The sequence below is a fragment of the Urocampus carinirostris genome, chromosome 13, assembly GCF_059441175.1.
Source record: "Urocampus carinirostris isolate Australia breed hairy pipefish chromosome 13, RoL_Ucar_1.0, whole genome shotgun sequence".
NCBI lineage: Eukaryota > Metazoa > Chordata > Actinopteri > Syngnathiformes > Syngnathidae > Urocampus > Urocampus carinirostris.
This window is the reverse complement of record NC_142361.1, coordinates 14,307,712-14,328,851: the sequence shown is the minus strand read 5'-3', so window position 1 is coordinate 14,328,851 and position 21,140 is coordinate 14,307,712. Positions and strand designations below refer to the sequence as shown.

Sequence of the window (21,140 nt, the reverse complement as noted above, 5' to 3'; positions counted from 1 at the left end):
GCTTTTGATGTTTGTTATTTGTAAAGTTTTGCCAAAACTTAAATCTTCTCACCTTGGATACAGAGTTAGCTAAATTAAACTCAAATGTAAATCAGCGTTTAGTTGTAGTTAAAGCTCTATATATAATTCCATGTATGTATTTTGGAAAGCACCTTTTATGAATGTGATGTAGGTCAATTCATTCTATTCTTGCTCTAAACAGGCTCCAATTTATTCCACACACGTGATTGGTCATGGATCGATGCGCGACCGCGGCGCCGCGAGAGCGCGCACGAGCTTGCTTAGCAGCATAGCGTGGGGAAAGAAGCACAGCGAGTGTCATCGGAGAAGAGAGGGAGAAAAATCTAAAGATTCGAAAGAGAAAAAAGGAGATCTTGAACGAGTTGTCCGCCGAATCTGCACTGATGATCCCGCTTTGCGTTCTTGAGCGCGCCGCTTGACAACGCTCAAGGCCAGCTGAGGTCCATCCTGTTCCACGCGTCCCACCAACCTTGGGGCGGACTGTCTGCGTGATTTTTCAGGTGAATATTGCAACCTACACTTGCAACACACACTGGCCTTTGCGTGCTTGTTGTGTTGCGTATTTTTTTTTTTTTTTGGGTGCGCGTGTTTTTTGTGTGTTTACGCACGTACAAGGGGCGTTGCTGGTCGCTGTCCAAGGTGCTGCCCAAGACACACAAGGCGACCTCATGCACGAGCAGCTCGCACGCTTGTGTCAGTTGCTGCCTTTTTTAAAAGCATGCATGTGACATAAAGTAAGGAGGGAACGGTTGAGATGGGTTGTTGGTGTGAGGGTATGTAATTGTTTCCTATTCGTGTACGAATGTGATGCACTCGGGATAAATAACAGCAATGACGACGGAGCGGAAAGATGCACACGCTACGATTGCCTGCACGAGCCCCGAGTGGCTGCTGTGTCTAAGCTGCATTGTGGAGAACCTCCTCGAGGGAGTGTGTGCCGTTTCAACTGCATTTGCTCCAATAGGTTTATCCGGTCATTTGCTCAGATGTTTTTTGGGTGCCTCCTGAAAAACCGGGTACAAAATTCCTAAATGAAACTGACTATGGAGTGTGCATGGCTTACTGTGGTACATTTGTCTGACTTTTATGCAGGCCTTAGGTTTCTGTTCCATTCAATGATAACGTTTGTCACCAACTTGGTGACTGGCGAGCGGTGACCAATCCTTGGGGTAGTTAGGCTTCCAAATGTGTCCGAGTAGTATAACTGGTCTTGAACATTATTTTTAAAAATCATGTTCCATTATAGTTCCACTATGATCCATCAATAGAATTAAATAAAATTATCTTGAGGCATGGTACCTTGAAGCAGAATTTTGTCTAAATTGGGAGCGGATGTTAAGGACAATTTACTGCATGGCATTTTGAAAGGCTGATAATCCAAAGTGAGTTTTAAACTTATTCACATTTTAGGGTTTTTTAGGGCCTTTCAAAAAATCAGTTACATACTTTGATATTGGCTTTGTTGTTTTGTTTCATAGATTGATTGTTTTTTTAAGGGTCTATGCTTAAAGGCATGGGAACTCACGCTGCTTTACCCAAGTGATATTTTTGTATTTGTGTCATGGAAAACTTGCTGGCAGCGGTTCTGTTGCTGGTTTGAATGAGGCAACTTGAATCCCCTGGTGCAAGTTGAAGTTGAGAACAACAAAACATGAACAATACAGATAAATCACTTAATCCATGACACTTCACCACACAATCACAGAACCAAACCTGTTTGCTAATGCTAATTTTTACATCCTGAGATAAAAAACAGGGTTGCTGGAGCTCATCCCAGCTGACTTCCGGCAGTGGGCAGGGGACTCCAATCAGCCAATCGTAGTGCATGCAAAAACACACGGCCATTTGCACACTCATTTCTAGGCCCTTTTTCTCTCGCCAATAGACCTGCCATGCATGTTTTTAGGTTGTAAAAGGATCCCAGAGTGCCCAGAGAGAATACACTTAGGCACGGCAGATGATAAACATGGAAGCCGGTAGCTGGAATAGAACCCTGGATGTCTGAACCATGAGGTAGATATGCTAACGGGGAACCCATCATGATCCCTCCATCAAAACTAATCAAAAACAAGTAGAAAAAGAACTAAATTTGATATATTTAAAACATCAAAATCAGTTATTTGTTTTGTAGAAATGTATCTAATACACAATTTGCTTGTGTATCATTAGCAACTACCAGTGAACATGGGGTTTTTGCTCATCTTTTATTGCATTTATATCAATTGATCTATTTAATCCAGTCTGTTATTGACTGTGCACACCTGTCCAAAATACAATGCAATAGGAGCACGCTAACAACATTAGGTTACCCATTTAATGATGTGGGAGCAGTTAGTCAAAAATATTTTCGTCAATTTTGTGATGCAAGTAACTGCAACCAATAGACAAGCACCTTTGTCCCAGGTGTAAATGTCAAACATGTTTAAAGACGATGGCATGTAGCCAGCTGAGGGCAAGATGGCCTTCAGGCTTTTCTTTCCCCCCTGGCTGACTCTGATATCCGATTGGTCCACTGCAGGAGCACCTGACATTTGCTACGGAAGACCGCCTGGTAACGGACCATGGCGCAGACCAACAGCGGCGGGCAGGGGACCAATGGGGTGGCGGACGAGTCCCCCAACATGATTGTTTACAGAAAGGTAAGCATAGTGACATTTTCTATTTGTGTTCACCTAGATATGATAACTATTATCTTTCATGATAAAATTGTATTGAATGAGTGTTGAATGTTGTTTAGGAAAGTTTATGTTGCTTCATAACACATGCGAAAATAATTCCATGATGTGTATTAAAAGGCATTATTCAACACCTTCACATGATAAATAATTTAATTAATTAAGAACTAACAAAATTATTTAGATATTTAGCAAAAATACATTAACATTCATATAAACATGCATTTTTAAGAAAACTATTAGGTTGGGACATTTGCATTTATTTTTACGTAACATAAACCCCACATGGAGGGAGCTGACAGAATTGTCTACCATCTTGCTGCTATGCGTATCTAAATAATCAAAAAAAAACTCAAAGGCAGAGCAAAAAAAGAGAGAAAAAAAAAGTGCAGTCTGATCAGTTTGGGTCTGCTTAGTTTGTATTTTTACTTGTGCTCTTTAGCACTTGTTTTCAGTTGCAATACACAATATAACAACTTCTAGTGTTCAAATAATACATACTGTCTCTGTGAAATTCAAGATGTGTTGTTTTAGAAACTTTGGGAGTAAAAGTGATTTTAGTCAATGTAATACCCTATCAACTTGATAACAGATTGCTAGCATCAAGTTCTGGGTGTGATACATGTAAAGCTTTATTTATCGTGGTGACTTAATACTTAGCTGTGGAAAAAAGAGTCATAATAATAATGTTCAAACACCAAGTTCTTCTTCTACTCTTTAGCTCAATGCATGCTTGAGAAAAAAATGCATAAAAGGGCAGCCATACTTGTTTTTATGCATTGTTTTTATCGTTATAATCTTAGCAAAGTAATGTTTTTACTTGCACTTATTTCTCCTGAGAGTGTTTTGTTGAAGTTTTCATAAATATGAGTTAAAATGATATGTATTGTCTATAGTAATTTGACATTGATGACATAATTGCGATTGTATTATGTATAATTGCTTAACTTCTCTAAACCATCTTAACTTTGTGGTTGAAATATCTCCAAATGACACTATCAACATGTACAGGGCTTAGTCAAGTGATTGTTTGATTCACATTGTCTTTTTCCTCCGTTCATCAAAATGCGAGATTACAATAAAAACAGAAAAAAGTTGTGACAGGAAAAAGCCAGAGCTTATCTTGGTCCCATCCCCTTGATAGTCTAACAGCTTTTCACAATAATTCATTAAAGGTCCTTTTATACATTCTCTATTTTAAACCATATATAAAATATGAATGCAGATGTCCTAATAGCATTCATTTAGTCGAATGAAGGGTGTCCCTAAATTTCTATAAATATAAAATAGGTAAAATATTTAGTCATTGCTGTGCATGCATATTGTGTAAACTCCGTGTTACATGACACACTCTCCCGTTTAGATTTTTTAAAATTTGCTTTCTCATTAACATTCTTCGAAAATAATTCTTGCGTACAATTTTTAATTTGTTTTGAGATGCCAAAAAATACAAATAAAACAATTCAATCAACCCAAATTGTGCTAACCCTGCTTTTTTCAATCAAACAGAGATCTCATTAATAATTAATTATGTAATAATTTGTTGAAATCAGTCAAATAATTTTTAGTTTACGACAACCATTATTTTGTAGGGCAGCAAAGGATTTCCCCCGTGGTTCATACCACTGAATTTACTTTTGTTCCAAAATAATTTTGTGAAATATTTGCAGTATTATAGTCAAGGTTTGGAAACAATGTTTGAAAATGATATTCATTTTTTTCAACTCCCAATATATACATGTATAATGCATCTTCACCTTATCTCTTGTGATACATTATTCAAACTGCAGCATCCAATATTGATGCGTCGGATTCATATTCGTCACTCGCTGTAGATTTTTTTTCTCTTTTCATGTGGTTTGCTGTTTCTCCCCATTCCTATCCATTTCCTTTGGTTATTTTTAGGTTGTACTGTACTGCAATGTCAGCTCATTGTACAGTAATCGCAAAGGTTTGTCAAGCACATGTGTGCGCAGGTGTACCGCAGGTGCGCCTATGGTTTGTATCCGACACGGTTGCCGTAGTTGTCGGAAAGCACGTTTATCTTCATTCACTTGAGAGAAAGGACTATCGGCATCTGAGGGTTTTATCAGAGTGTATTTGGGGAATAGTAAAAAGGAGAATGGAAGAGCAAGGAATGTTATGACAACTTAACTTAGCTCTGTTTCAAAATATTAGTTGTCTCATTTAGGTCTGATATGACTTTTACATGTTGGACCCACCTGCGATGTTTGATTAGGTTTATTGATTTCTTGTTTTGGAAAATCTCCTTCAACATGTAGGCAGAGGCAAAAACATCATTTACACCCAGAGTTTGCTGTATGTGTGCAGAGGAATACAGTTGAATATAGTTTTAATGGTGATATTAAAATGGCCAGGTCTACAAAATCCATACCTGTCAACCTGTACGGTTTTGCCGTACAAATTACGTTTTTTATGCATTTTAAGACGAGTACGACGTACAAAGAAATCTGTACGGAAAAACGCAAATTTGTCAATGATGGGTACCATCCGGTATACACAGACTATCACGAAACGGCAAATCAATCAAGTCAAAGGAGTTCGCCCTGGAAGCCTCTATCTCGGTATCGTTTTTTTTTCGTTGCAAACGAAGCGGGCGGTGTGATGCTACTGTGCGCATACGTCTGCTGCCTGGGGATTTCCCATCATGCATCATTCCGAAAAAAATAAAATATGGTGTACGATTATTTTGTATTTTGTACGGGAAAATACGAAAGTTTGTATGGGCATGGAGCCGTGGAGGTTGACAGGTATGAAAATCGATTACTCAACATTAATTCTTTTGTGTTTTTGGTTAATTAAACGTAGTTTGTCCGAAAATATTATAAATGAGACAATACAGTGGGTCTACAAAATCAACTATCGTTGCTCAAATTGATGAAGGGGATGTATGAATACTTAACTAGTTCATCCCATTAAATTATTTCTCTACATCTTGATAAAGTTGAAAGTAGGAAAATAAAATTACACAGTAAATACATGAAAATTGCAATAAATAAACGACTAATCAACTAATTAACTAACTGAATGAGTAACTAACTAACTAAAATGTCTTCGCTTCTTTAATGTTATTATTATTGTTTTAACTATATTTATGCGAAAATGTAATTTCTAAATATGATTTTTTGTATCATGGTACTTTTGGTGAAATTTAATCTTTGCTGGAATTTCAGAGTATTAATTAAAAACGTCAAGATCATTTTAAATTTTCAAATAGACATGAGTATACAATTGTTTATTGTAATTTTGAATGTATAATATATTATAATAAAATATGATTAAAGTAATATTCAATAACAAATAATAATTTAATAAATTGTCTTATCCACATAAATCATGTTGGATTTCTTTGAGCTGCTTTTTGAGCTCCCTTAACAAAAAATAAAAAATTTTGGGAAAATATATCTAAGTCAATTTATATCGGTTTCAATCAAAGTGGATCAAAATTCAATTCCAAAAAAAGCTTGTGAATAGCAATTCAAAAAAATTAGTATGTTTTAAAGTTGAGGTGGAATTTCAATTTGAATACCTTCGTGGTGACAAAAAAGTGTACAAGAGTGTGACCACGCACAATCTTTGTATGCATTTAAAGCAAAACCAATTGTTTCTGTCCTGCCAATAAGCAAGGCTTCTGTTCCCTGGTGGCCCAGACAGACTTTATTACCTGCGAAAAGATAACAAACAAAAGAGCTGATCCTTTTTAGTCTCCATGTCGCTGACATGTAAGAACTCAAGTCAAATTCACTCGCATGCGAGTGAAGCACTATCTGCAGTGTTAACTATCACGGTTATGCAATCAACATGTATCATGCACAGTGCACCTTTTCCAAGGTAATCCCATTATGTCTCTGTAAAATTCGCCTAAAACCCCAATCCAAGATGTACCCAAAATAATTGAATGCTGTTCTTGAACCCTTGAATATGGGCAGTTTTGGTCTCCTTTGAAAGCTAAAACTAAAATAATCACACCTGCAAGTGCTCCTATCATTTAGTAATCGGAGTTGGAACACACAGAAATAGAAAGTTTTTATTCACTCCTGAATTTATTTTGAAATCAAATGCCTGCAGATGCATGGGCATCTTAGCTGGAAAAGGGGTGAGACAATAGCTTGAGGCCCGGTACCTGGTACCTTGTAAAATTTGATCACGATTAGAAAAACTAAACATTGTATTTTAAAAATGTTTAAAAGTAGGTATTCACAATTTGGAGATTACCAATTTAACACTAAAACCTCTGCAAATGCTTAGTTACTTTAGACACATTTTTAGACATTGTGAAAGAGTTTTAAATGTTTGACTTGACTTTTCAGAAGTAAATCACTGATTCTGCACACTTGCGCATTATGATTGCGCGTAAAAATTTATCCTAGGTTCCATTCATGCACAATCATTTTTTTCTGATTTGAATACACCCACCCAAAACGGCATAAAATTATGTTGGGAATTTCATTAGCTAACCAATGGTCAGTCAACATTGAAATCTGTTACTACTAGCTGAACATATTCTGAGCTACAGGAGCCGATATCCGTTTTATCAAACAGGCCCGTATAGGCGGCGGCAGTAGCTCAGGAGGTAGAGCGATCGTTTCAGGATTAAGGGATCCCAGTTCGAATCCCGGCTTGTCCGCACAGATCACGGCCGCTATTTGGAAATGTGAAGCACAATGTAAAGCGCTTTGGGAAGTCATTGACTTGAAAAGCGCTATATAAATGCAGATCATTTCATTTCATTTCATATAGGCTAATGAGGGCTGTGGACCGTGAAAAAAAGCCTTTTTAAAGGGGAGTTTTGCAGCGAAACGAACTAATTACAAAAATTAATGTCGAACAAAGCAGACATGCTTTTAAGCGGATTTTTTGTTATCTGTTGGCTTTACTGTGTGTTTTGGATTCACACAGATGGATTCTCTGGATGGTCTTGGGTGTAACAAAGCTATTTTTGCGGACATTCAACTCATTCAATGACCACCAGGGGTAAAATGGGGAAAAACGTCGGTTAAATAGTTTTAGGGTATCTTGTTACAGACTGATGTTTCTGTGATTAGTATAGTTTGAAATAAATATCTTGGAAGCTGTGTGGGAACCCGATAATGATCCACGTGAATGGAATTGCCTAAATCAAATTATTTGCACGTCTGCAATAATGGCTTTGTTACATCAAGGGCAGTCCATAGAGGCCAACCGTGGAAAATATTTGCTCAGAAACACATGATAATGTTGACAGATAAATACAAATCCGCCTAAAAACATTTTTGCTTCGTGCGACGTTAATTCTTGAAACTTTTCGTTTTGCTCCAAAATCCCCTATGTAAATAAACAGTTGTAAAAGTATATGGTAGTAAGCCCTCCCCTTTCGATTGACACATTTACCGGCCAATAGACAGCATTTTTTTCACGGTCCACAGCCCACGGGCTTGTTTGCTAAGACGGATATCTGCTCCAATAGGTCCAAATATCATCAGCCCATAATAACCAAATCAAATGATGATGGAAAAAATGGTTAGCCAATTCAATTTCCAACGTAATTGTAGCCCATTTTCTGGGGGTGTATCCAAATCACAGCCGAAAATAATGTGTGTAAGGCAATTCATGATTCATTTTTACACACCATTACTATGTGCAAGTGTGCACAATAATCAGTTGACTTCTAAAAATTCAAACAATTACAACTCTTTCACTGTGGCTAAGGATTGGCCAAAGTAAAATACGAAGTTGCACACGTTTTAGCGTAGCAAAGTAGTCATCTCCAAATGGCCACTATTGGAAAGTTTTTCAGCTTGTGATCAAATTTTGACAAGGTACAAAATAAGGCTTCAAGCTATTATTTCGCCCATGCTACACTCATCTGCAGGCATTAAATCGTCAAAAGAAATTCAGGCGAGAATAAAAGCCTTCTATTTCTGTATTTTCCAACCCAGATCTATCAATGGTAGTACCACTTTTGGTGGTTATTTCAGTTTGGGACAAAACATCTTACCTTTCATAAGAGACCAAACCCATCCATACTCTCCAAACTGTTCAAGAACAACATTCAATTTACGTTGGGTATGACTTGGATTGGGCGCAGTGGTTACTGCGTGTCCGGCACAGTTCTGAGGTCATGGGTTCAAATCCGGCTACCAGCTTTCCTGTGCAGAGTTTGCATGTTCTCCCCGTGCTTGCGTGGGTTTCCTCCGGGCACTCGGGTTTCCTCCCACATTTCAAAGACATGCATGTCAGGTCTATTGGCCGGTCAAAATTGTCCCAAGGTGTGAATGAGCGAGCTAATTGTCTGTCCTCGTGTGCCCTGGCTGGCAACCAGTTCAGGGTGTCCCCTGCCCACTGCCCGAAGATGGTTGGGATGGGCTCCAGCACCCCCGCAACCCTACTGAGGATAAGCGGTGCAGATAATGGATGGATGAAATGAAATGAAATGATCTGCATTTATATAGCGCTTTTCAAGTCAATGACTTCCCAAAGCGCTTTACATTGTGCTTCACATTTCCCAATAGCGGCCATGATCTGTGCAGCCATGTAAGGCGCTAACCTGCTCATTGGGGGTATTGGGGGTTCAGTGTCTTACCCAAGGACACTTCGGCATGTAGCACGGACAAGCCGGGATTCGAACTGGGATCCCTTAATCCTAAAACGATCGCTCTACCTCCTGAGCTACTGCCGCCCCCGATGACTTGGATTGGGACTTAAGGTGAAATCTACAGGAATGTTAAAGGATTAAGTATATTATATATATTTTTGACATTGAGAGTGTTGATCAAATTTAAAGATTGAAGAAAAAAAAAAAACAAATTCGCTGTCAAAATTCCCCAAAATGGGTTTACATTTCTGATATATCTTTTTTTTTGTAAAGAAACCATCACAGCCTAGTTCTGTACTCAAAAGCCCAGAATATTCGGGTTTAGTGTGATAAAAACCTCAACGTAACCGCTCATCCAGCACGTGTTTTTACCTGTCTTGTCTCACAACCCGGATGTTGATTCAAACACACAGTGAAAGAAAAATTAAATTTGCACTGTCACCTGTCCCCTTTAACTTTCAGCGAGCTCCATTTTTAATCTGCTTTCCAGGAGCCTCCATTTTATATCATACTGCCACCATTAATTCATTAATTCATTCATGAATTTATGTTTTTTTTTCAATTGTGCAGTTGCTTTGTATGTAAATTGTGCTGCCAGTGTGAAATGTAATATGGTGAGCATCAGAAAGTACAAATAAATAGTTGGTTTTTTTTCATGTATTTGATTTGAAAGTCAGTATGGAATCCTTACTCAAGTGTAATTCAAATTTGAAGGTAAATATTTGTGATTGTTACAGTTTCAGATGCACCTCTGCAGACATGGGGACTTGAGACTTAGTGACTTGGACTCGAGTCGACTCGAGTCGCTGTTTTTATGACTTGTGACTTGACTTGGACTTGGCAATCTAAGACTCGGGACTTGACTTGTGACTTGACTTGCCCAAGAAAAAAATACTTGGGACTTACTTGGGACTTGAAGGTGAAGACTTGAGACTTACTTGAGACTTGCACATGTGTGACTTGGTCCCATGTCTGCACCTCTGTCATTCCAGTAAACTGGAATTGGCAGTTGAGGAAACATAGACTTTTCCTTAGGAGCCCAGACCCAAGAAGGCCGCATTCCAAACATTACTTAAATAACATTACTTACAACATTTTGTGTTGATTTAGTACATTCCTATCTCTGCATCCAACAAAAATCATTGCAGCTCTGCTCAACTTTTGGTTTCAGTATTAAACCAGTATAGCTCAAGTTGGCAGTTCTTTGCCAGACACTCTGCCAAGCCACGGCTGAAGACAGCCGCGTGTGGGCGAACATTATGTAAATTGCGGGAATTTCAGAACTGACTGACACATTAAAAGAAATTTATAAAAACAAGCTGTTTAAATATATACCAGGTTAAAATGTAAAATATTTGACCTGTTTGGTTGCCGTGTGGTAGGGCGCCCGGCCTGAGACTGAGAGGTTGCTAGTTTGTGTGTCGGCCTGGTCATACCTTAGACTTACATCAGTGATACCTGGTGCCTCCTTGCTTGACATTCGTAATTAAGGGTTGGAATGGGGGCATGGGGGGCTTGGTCACTTAGCGACTCCCTGACTAAACAGGGATAAGGTGAGGAAAAAGAAATAGAATGTAATGTTGCATATTTCATAGATTGTATTTGCACACATTCTCAAAAGATTTGGGTCAAAAATAATTCCAGTTTGAGCAAAAAATGTACCAATCCAATACTTTGAAATATGTTGTATCACTTTGAACTATCTGCAATCTGTTTTATTTGTCTTTTGCTTTTGTTTTTGTTTAAAATACATAACAGAATCTACTAGTTTTTTTAACCTGCCACAAGAATACCACCAAGTTGCATTTGTTTGAAACAACCCTATAAAAAAGTTGTGTGTTTCTAAGAACCACCTTCAATATGTATTTTTTTTCTTTTTCTAAATTGGGTAATTTTGTTTTTATGCATTGTTTTTATCATTATAATCTTAGCAAAGTAATGTTTTTACTTGCACTTATTTTTCCTGAGAGTGTTTTGGTGGAGTTTTCATAAATATGAGTTAAAATAAGTAGAATTAATAAAACAGTTTATTATGATCAATGGTGTCTGGTGAGGTGCGTGTCTGATGAGGCTCAGTCGAATGTACATCTTATTCACCATTTGATTGATCAGCAATTTATATGCTCTAGCCACAAGAAGTATAGCCAAAACAGGGTTGTTGGTATAAAACTATGACTGTAAACTGTGGTTGGGACAACGCCCTACATATTTTGGACAGTATCATGCAATTACTAAGTTGCTTCGGCTTCTCATATACCAAAATTAGAATGACAGACAATTTTTATTATTAATTATATAAATACAAAATATTCATTATATACTTTACATTTCTTAGAAATCGTATTCAATTTATTTTAAATTTCATATTTCCATAAACACAGATGATCTGCCTCCACTGACTGCCTGTCACTGATTACGATTGATCACAAAGACAATTTTTTTATCAATAAAGACAGTTTCAGGAATGTGGGAAATTTACTCCAAAAAAGATGAAAATCGTAGGATTTAAAAGGATTATAAAAGACCCTTTTTTTCAACAATAATGCAGAGATGTTCCAAAATATTCCACGCGCAACGGATCTCGAGAAATTAATTCTCAAAGTAGACAGTTTGACCTCATATCCCCTAGAGCTGTGACGTCACCAAATGACAACGAGAAGCAGTACAAACATCGGTCCCATTAAAAAACAGCGACTGTAGTAATCAGCGAATGCATAGCGCTCATTTCAGCTTGTAGTATTTAGAATTTTGCATACTGTTTCGCTGGGGGACATCTAACTGTTTTTTCCGAGTTGATCATTAAAGCGTAAGTTTACCTGCCATCTGGTAGAGTGTGTGTCCCTTTTTAGACTTTTCCTCATTTTAGGTATTTAATTGTGACTTTTTCTTCATGATTTTGCTGCTTGTCTAGCAATTAATAAAATATTGTCCAGATTGCTTCCCGTGAGTGGACGGGCTCCCGAAAGCTTCTGTTATTTTGTGGTATAGGTTAGACCTGCTAGCAGTCAGCTAGCTGGCCAGCCAGCCTGCCGTGCTCATTGTTTTTTTACCCGACTGGGTTCGTGTTTGTTGCAGTTATGTTGTTGGCTCCTGGTTATACTGGCTGCTTACTGCTTGTTTTCGGTCAGCCAGCCTCCCGTTCTTTTCTGCTGATCGGTCCTCTATGGCAGCCGGCTAGCTTGCCGTATCCCAGCTGGTTCAGCCCACTTGTGTGTTATAATGCCAGTTCACCCTATTTTGGCTGCTCGCTCTTTGTTTTACTATTGCTGCACCCATCGTCTAGGCATTCTCCACAAAAACTTCCAAAACTTGGCTTAAAACACTCAAAACTTGTTCGACTAGTTAACATACAAACCAATAGGGTGACTAGCTTGCTAGGGTGCTGGTGTGCTTCACATCACTTGTCAGAGCTCAGCATTATCTCGGAAAATAATTTGAATCTACCATCGACATTTACCGGTAAATACGTATTATGCAAACACGTACTATATTCTCACATTTTGTATGTTTTAGAATTAAGTCGTTTTTGCTTTTCTTCTGTGTGTACCCTATCAAGTATCCTTATCCCACGCCAAGCTCTTTTGAACATAAATCATCAAAGTGGAAGGGTCGACCTGTGGTCGTAAGGCTTTCAGAGGCAAAACGACTCCCGGCTTCCGATGGACCTTTGTGGCATCGCACACTTGCTGACCTACATGCATGCTGCCTTGAAAGGGAGAAAGATAGGCTGAAACGTCGCTTCTCGAGTGGCTCCGGGTCAGACTTCAATGGGAGGCTTGCACTCTTTGGTCAGACGCTTGCCAGATGTTTTACTGATGCAATTCGAGGCACTGACCCGCTCTGACTGTTGTGGTGGGGGGTGTCAGTTGAATTTATACGTGTGAGGAGCAGTGTTGAGCACATTACTGCAAAACAGTTATTAATTACAGTTACTAGTGAATTAATTTCACTCATTCCAGACGTTCTTTTTGCTCAAATTGAGAGCGCTGGTTTTTGCCATTTTGAATCATTTTTTTTAAGGCCTACAGGAAAATTGGTTTTGTAGTCTACATCATATACAAAAAAAGTTTGAACCTTCATCTGTCATTAGTAAACAACAGTTGAAAATTGATTGTTTCTTGAAAATACTTACAAGAAGACTGTGAAAAACAGTTATTTTGTGAAAAAAATGCACTTTAAATATATATATAAATACGTATATATATATATATATATATATATATATATATATATATATATATATATATATATATATATATATATATATATATATATATATATATATACTGTATTTTCCGCACTATAAGGCGCACCTAAAAGCCTTTTTTTTTCAAAAGCTGACCATGCGCCTTATAATACAGTGCGCCTTATATATGGATCAATATTAAGTCGCAAAGTCGCAACTAAAGCAAGCAGCCGCCAACTAGATTTTTCCCCCGAAGGCAAAGTCGTCCGCGGTGTATGCTGGGATTTATATACCGGCATTTCATTTCCTAACCAATGTGTCAACATATCATTTGAATCAGTCACTATTGGCTAAAGTTATTCGTAGGTAAAGGGGTCGGATCCTTTTTATCATTTACAGGCTCGCATTGGCTAAAGGGGCGAAACAAAGCCTGCAATTGGCCGAAAAAGATGAATGTGAATCACAGGTTGGGTTGCACTATGGCATAGAGAAAACATGTTTTACTATTCTCATCTCATCTCATCTCATTAGCTACACCGCTTATCCTCAGTAGGGTCGCGGGAGTTTTACTATTCTGTATTTGTAAATATTTTACTCTCCTGGATTTACTACACTCACGGTATTAAGAAGACCATGGTTACGTGAAGGCTGCAAGAGAACTTAGGTGAGCTATGCGGATTTATATTTTCCCGGTATCTTGTTTTAGAACGATCTTGATGTTTCTGTGATGAGTCTATTTTTAAAATGAATTCAATTCAAAGTGTTTATTGTCATATGCACAGTAAAGAACCCTGTTTCCCTGCACAATAAAAGTCTTACTTTGCTGTCCACACAGCTGCCAACAAAAAATAAAATGGAAACTAAGAAATGTTTGTTTGGTGACATTGTACGGACACCGCATCCGCACGTGTCTACGACACGTATTTGCTTCTTTGCAACCTTTCGGAATGTTAAGGGGGTAATAAGTTTGACTGAACTATCTGACTGTTTTGTCGACGTTCCCATTGTAGCGCCTTATAATCCGGTGTGCCTTATGTATTGAAAATATAGGACCAAAAACTATTTTTTCGGGGTGCGCCCTATAACCCGGTGGGCCTTATAGTGCGGAAAATACGATATATATATATATATATATATATATATATATATATATATATATATATATATATATATACAAAATGAGTGTTTTAACATGTCCTTTCTTACTTTTTCTATATTTGTACAACAAGCGAAAATGAGAAATACCTAAGTAGGGAAAATAAAGTTCTTATTCATATTAATTTAACCCATTTAATATCAGAAGTTTTTGACACAGTTAACACAATAAAGGGCAATCCATAGTTTCTTTGCTGCTATTATTTTGAACTGCACTCAAGTATTTCATTCCCTGAATCTGTCTCGTGGTACACCCGCCAGTAGGTAAAAGTCAACCCAAATGAAAGACAGCTTTTGCTAGACCACACAGACACAAAAATTACATAATTGACCATGTACAGTACTTCAATTAATTCAGTGGTTGAAAAACACTGCTCAAGAACAGTGTTTCTCAACTGGTGTGGCAGGGATCTGCATTTAACATAGATGAACGACGCAGTAACGCACCACATAGCAACGTCAATACAGTTACCTCATATTTATTGATAACACATTACAGTCCTCCTTACAAAGAAAAGTGTGTTCCAGTAACGCGTTCCTTTGTAACGATGAGGAGACACTTTAATATTCTGCGTGTCTTTTGTCTTCTTGTGCGCAAACGTCGTAAAGCGACTGTGTAAACACTGCGGTCAACGTTGAGCTGAGCTCATTTTCTTCTTCTCAGTCGTTAGCGGCACAAGTTACGTAACAAGAGCACAGGGAGTTCTTTGGTTTAGATGCTGCTTAAATTGTTCTTTCAACCTGAGTGAAGCTGCATCCTCTCCCGCACTTCAAGCTTCCTCCGTCTGCCTGTTACAAGTGAAAATGGAGAGACAAGACAAGGTGTTGACCCGCTTTCTGAGTAATGTAGCCGTTTCTGCTCACATCAATGTCGCCTCAGCCAAAAGAGTCAATAAATGTTGTGATATACTGTACACAGTTACATTTGTGTGTAGGGTAGCAGACCCCTGGTTAATAATAAGATGAGTACAAATAAAGAGGAAGAAATGTTTTCTTTCGAATTTTTTTAATCTATTAAGGATTATGTGTGAAATAGTTTTTAGTTAAAAAATCATAAAATAAGAAAAATAATATGTTAATGCTCGATTAAAAGATCGATAGATAGAATAGAATAGAATAGAATATACCTTTATTGTCATTGTTACAAAATGGGTTAACATATTGTGACAACGAAATTGGGCATGACACTCCAGTTTTACACATTCACAGTGAGGTATGAGCCAAGAAGATAAAGGAACAGAGAAGATAAGGTTATAAAACAAGGGGAATAAGGCTATAGTTATAATTTACATGGTATTTACACAAGAAATGTCGGCATGTGGGATGTTACATACAGTGTTGTCGTGATACCGTTGGTATCGTAAGGGTTGTGCAATATTGCATTTGGTGCAAAGTCATCATAGTGCAAAAAATAGTCAGCATATGCATTGGTGCAAACATAGACATCATAGTGCAGAAAAAGGAAATGGTCAGACATTGTGCAAGGTGAGCAGTAAACGTAGTGCAGTCGACATGTGCAAGAACATAGACATGAGATAGATAGATAGATAGATAGATAGATAGATAGATAGATAGATAGATAGATAGATACTTTATTCATCCCCGTAGGGAAATTCACACTTCCAGCAGAATCCTTGTGTTGAAAATAAAACAGTAAAGTAAAAGTAATATACACATAGATACCCAATGTAACGTGTTGATATAGAGTATTTAAATAGTGCTACATAAAATACACACTGTAATAGAAATAGGATAATATGCAATGTGGGGGTGTGGTTTAATGTCGGCTTTTACTCCCCCGGGTGGAGTTAAAGATCCTCATGGCATGAGGAAGAAATGATCTCCTCAGTCTGTCCGTGGAACAAGACTGTGACAGCAGTCTGTCGCTGAAGCTGCTCTTCTGTTTGGAGATGATGCTGTGTAGTGGATGTGATGAATTGTCCATGATTGACCGCAGCTTTTTCAGTGCCCGTCTCTCAGCTACAGTTGTCAGGCTGCGCCCACAAGAGAGCCCGCTTTCTTATGTCTTTGTATTTAATAAATTGTTTAGTTATTTTGATGGGAATACTTTCATAACGATATTTCTCTAATTATTAGATACAAAATAATCATAAGATATATTTATTTTTTGTATTCTTTCATCCAATCATCTTTATTTAAATTGTCACGACCAGAACGGAATCAGGACCCAAATGTAGTTTATTGATAGAAAAAGGAAGGGCAGCGCCCGCGATCCGGTGCTCGCTGGACACAGGAAGCAAGCCGTTCACGCAATCGGATCGTGATCCCAATACGGAAGTGCATCTTCTGCAACAGTCAAGGACAGAAAAACAATTAATAGCCAGGACAGGAGGGCAAAAACGTGGTCAGGATCAAAAATGGGTCTCAAGCTGGGACGGGAGAGCAAAAGTGGTCAGGATCAAAAACAGGTCGGAGCCGGAGACAAACGGGGAGTTCAGAAACGGACGGATGGGAGTCAGGGTCAAAATGCTTGTTTTGTAACAACAGAGGTTCGCTGACGACTGACAACCGGAGAGTGACAGGGCTGGGCTTAAAAAAGGACAGGGAACCAATCAGGTAGCCCGCAGCGGCTGGCGCCAAATGAGCAGGCACAGCTGATACTAATCAGTAATTATCTTCTTTGACGATTTATTGAAAGACGTTTTAATAAAATGAAAAAGTAACAGTTCAATTGAACAATGTCACATTTGTGATAAAATAGTAAATGTTTTCATTTATTACAATTTTGAAAATAAGAATATTATTACCTAAAATTCGGAAAAGGACAGTATGTATTTTCTGACCACTCGATGTTACTGTAATGAGTAGTGCAACTGAAAACAAATGCTAAAAAACACAAGGAAGAATACAAGAATATGATAGCTCATGTATTTAATAAATGACATTGTTCTATCTCTAGGAGGCGCTAAATAAAACACAATGACCCTCTTAATGTATTTGTGAATAAGACAATAGTGTTTATGCATAGAAGTGAAATGTTAAAAATACAAATTCATTTTATTGTAATCACTGCAGTTATTCCAAATAATTTACTTGACTGGTTACACGATTTTAAAAGTATTACTTCAGATTGCAACTTGCTGTGATCACTTCTTTGCAGCGAGAAGCTCCACTTAAAGAGGCAGTGTGTATTATTTTACCACTAGACGTGGCTGTATGGTGTAAAACGAGTGCTGAAACACAAGGAAGAATGCATACTACAGAGACTCAAAGTGATTTAAAAACATCCTCACTTTTTGTAATTAATCTATTTGAATTTAAAAATTAATTATTTGAGATTACAAATTACTGTGATCATTACGTTGTCATGCACGTGAACACAAACCTCAGTGATTCGGCGATCGCTGGGCGGAAGAAGTGAGACGAAGAAGTCAGATGCGGGAAAACAGGAAGCCAGAGGCAGACGCGATCGAAACGAACAGGACAGACAGGATCGATTCCAGATACAGGATACAAGAGCAAGATTCCGTACAGGATGGGACAGACAGGATCGATACCGAATACTGGAGCAAAATTCCGGAAAGGACAGGACAGAAGGGATCGATACCTGACAGGACAGACGAAATCGATACCGGATACACTGGCAAGACACCGGACAGGGCAGGAGAGACGGAATCGATACTGGATACTGGAGACTGTAGCAAGATACTGGATAAGGCAGGACAGACGGAATCGATACCGGATACTGGATACACAAGCAAGATATCGGACAGGGCGGGACAGACAGGATCGATACCGGACTCTGGAGCAAGATACAGGACAGGACGAGACAGGTGGGATCTATACCAGATTTTGGAGACTGGAGCAAGATACCGGACAAAACAAGAGAGGCGGGATCGATACCGGATACTGGAGACTGGCGCTAGTAACCGGACAGGACGAGACAGGCGGGATCGATACCGGATACTGGATACATGAGCAGGATACCGGACAGAGTCAAAGTACAAGTCTTGCAAGTGCAGAGGTTCGTTGATGGACTGACAAAGAGTGAATGAGAGCACTGAGTTTAAATAGTGGGGAAGCCAATCAGGCAATGAGCAGCAGCTGGTGACAAATGGGCAGGCCCAAGTGAGGGCAATGGGCAACCGTGACAGCATGTTTATATCATATTTCAGTTTTTTTTTCATTTTTAAAATCTTTGAGTTTTGCAATGAATTCCTTTTTTTAAACCACTAGTAGGCACTAAAAATACTTTCTCTAACACAAAAAGGGCAACTGTTTTTGTTCATACTGCATATAAATTGTATATTAGACAGTGATCCCTTTCCACTTCTTATCACAGTTTCACTTTAATGCCAAATATTCATTTGTGACCAATTTGTGAACGGCCGAAAAAAAGTCCAAATCCCACTGGGACCTAGTGAATGTGTACGGCTGCTCACGTGTGCGTGGCATGAATAATACCGCGAATCATGCGTGAACATGGCGGCGTGCAGCCTTATGTAGGGCGAACCTTGCAGAGAGAGAGAGAGGGAGAGAGAGAAATAAGGATGAATTTTTCATGCAAGCCTAAAACATGAGTTCTCAGGCAGGCACTCAGCATGAGGATGGAACACCAGGCTCACCAGTTGAGGCCTTTTGTGTGCTTAGCGTGTGCAGCGCAATATGTCGTGTAAAATATGCATCTCTTGTCATACGGCATTACTCACCAGTGTCTTACGAAAGTGTAGAGCGAATGCTAGAAAAATACAAAGGCAGCCAGTCCTCTTTGTGGTAGACTGCTGCTGTTCATTTTCTTCACCTATCAGACCTTCGAAAATCAGTTACTTTGATGCTGCTGATGCTAACCAAATGTATTAAACAGTAAAAGATTAATTTCTGGATTTAAATACGTTCAAATAATGTGTTTTTTTTTTGTTTTATTGCTTTTACTGTATCACAAACATAATGGCCCAGCATTGCCATGGTCGGTGTTGCCGGGCATTCTACTTGGGCGAGGTTGTTGGGGCCACGGTTTGTTGGAAAAGTGTCAGGGAGCCACTAGGGGCACTCCCCAGAGCCGTATGCTGCTTGCAGATTTTTTTATCACTTTTGTTGCTATTTCTTGAGCGTGCCTTGACACAGAACTTACCTAAAGACACCCGCAGAGGCCTAATGTACAACCGTGTAAATTTTCATGAAAATCGACTGACCCATTTCAGAACTTATAAGTGATATACAAACACCCAGACAAATCAGCATTATAAAGTAGTTTAAATTTAGTTAATTTTATATTCAAACCACCATAATACAGCTGATAAGTTTATATTTTCCAGTGTCAGGAGAAATTACATTCAATAAAAACAAATAGATAACCATTCCTGGAGTATGATACTATAATGAATCAAGATCCTTTCAGGAGCAAAAAAAACCCTTCTTGGAGGCCGGATGTGGCATGCGGACCTTGACTTTGACATACATTTTGTGATATAGAAAATGAACCCAAAAAAAAGAATTCTCAAGACACGTTTTTTCGCATGACAGCGATGATGTATTAGAGTTAAATGTTTCCTATTAACACAATAGATACCACTACTAAAGAAATATACATTGTAAAATGTCCAGTTTTAATTCAACACTGCATTTAAGGACCATATATTCACCAAGGTAGTGTTGAAAGTTTACTCTTTATTTAGCACTGGTTATTATTTTAAGTGTACTCAGTAACAGTGTTAATTTAACATTTGAAAAGTAAACCTTTAACTGTACCTCAGTGAATGTATGGTCTTTATCCCCAAGTGTTAAATGAATACTAGTTATTTTACTCTGTATGCCAGGGATGTCAAAAATCTAGTCCGTGGGCCACAACTGGCCAGTTGGATGATTTGGATGGCTGAGGCATAACGAGGGCCGACTGATTAGATCAGTCTGCGAGGCCTGTTGTTTGGAAAGGCGACGGAAGAGGGGATCAGGCTTTACCCGAGGCGAGCCCTCCTGAATCTTATTTTCGTGTAGGCCCAACCTAGTAGTTTGATCTTATCTGGTCTAATCTTACTTCCCAGGCACTGCTGAAACTTCTATCTTGTGTTTTTTTTATTTTCATTTCAGACATGTACCATAATTGAGGCAAATACATTTTTTTGCGTAGCTCCCACTTAAGTTTGTATAGCGTGGCGAGTTGGTCTTTGTGTAAAAATGCATTCACATAGTTAACCAGTTAACGCATTTGCCGAACATGAAAATCTTTTCCCCCTTTGTTTTTTAATAAACGTGTTATGCTTAGAATAGATCCCTGGTCACCCATGATTCTACTATGTGGGGTAGGCTACTTAAGTAGGCTGAATGATAAAGTATAATACTGAAAAACAAAACTAAAAATTTAGCGTTGACATTCTTTCCCGGATCCAGCCCGCCAAAGAACAGAAAATCAGTTTTTGTCCCTAGTGTCATGATTACTGATGTGATTCACCTGTGCCCGCTGATGCTGCACCAACTGCTGCGGGTTATGATTGGCTCCCTGTCACTATTTGAACCCAGTCCTGTCAATCCCCTGTTGTCAGTCTGTCTG

The 21,140-nt window shown here is 38.5% G+C and overlaps 1 protein-coding gene across 3 annotated transcripts in view; it reads left to right on the top strand.

Moving 5' to 3' along the window:
• Positions 1-241: 241 nt before the first annotated feature.
• rgs7a (regulator of G protein signaling 7a) overlaps positions 242-21,140 on the top strand; it is a 121,992-nt gene continuing 101,093 nt past the window's right edge. The window contains exons 1-2 of one of the 3 annotated variants that reach the window (XM_088351217.1): positions 242-521; positions 2,540-2,660. In XM_088351217.1, coding sequence (XP_088207343.1) covers positions 2,583-2,660 — 78 coding nt within the window. In that variant the 5' untranslated portion in view covers positions 242-521; positions 2,540-2,582. Of the gene's footprint in view, positions 522-686; positions 795-2,539; positions 2,661-21,140 lie in introns of those variants that run through there. The other 2 variants (XM_088351219.1, XM_088351218.1) reach the window with 2 other exon arrangements.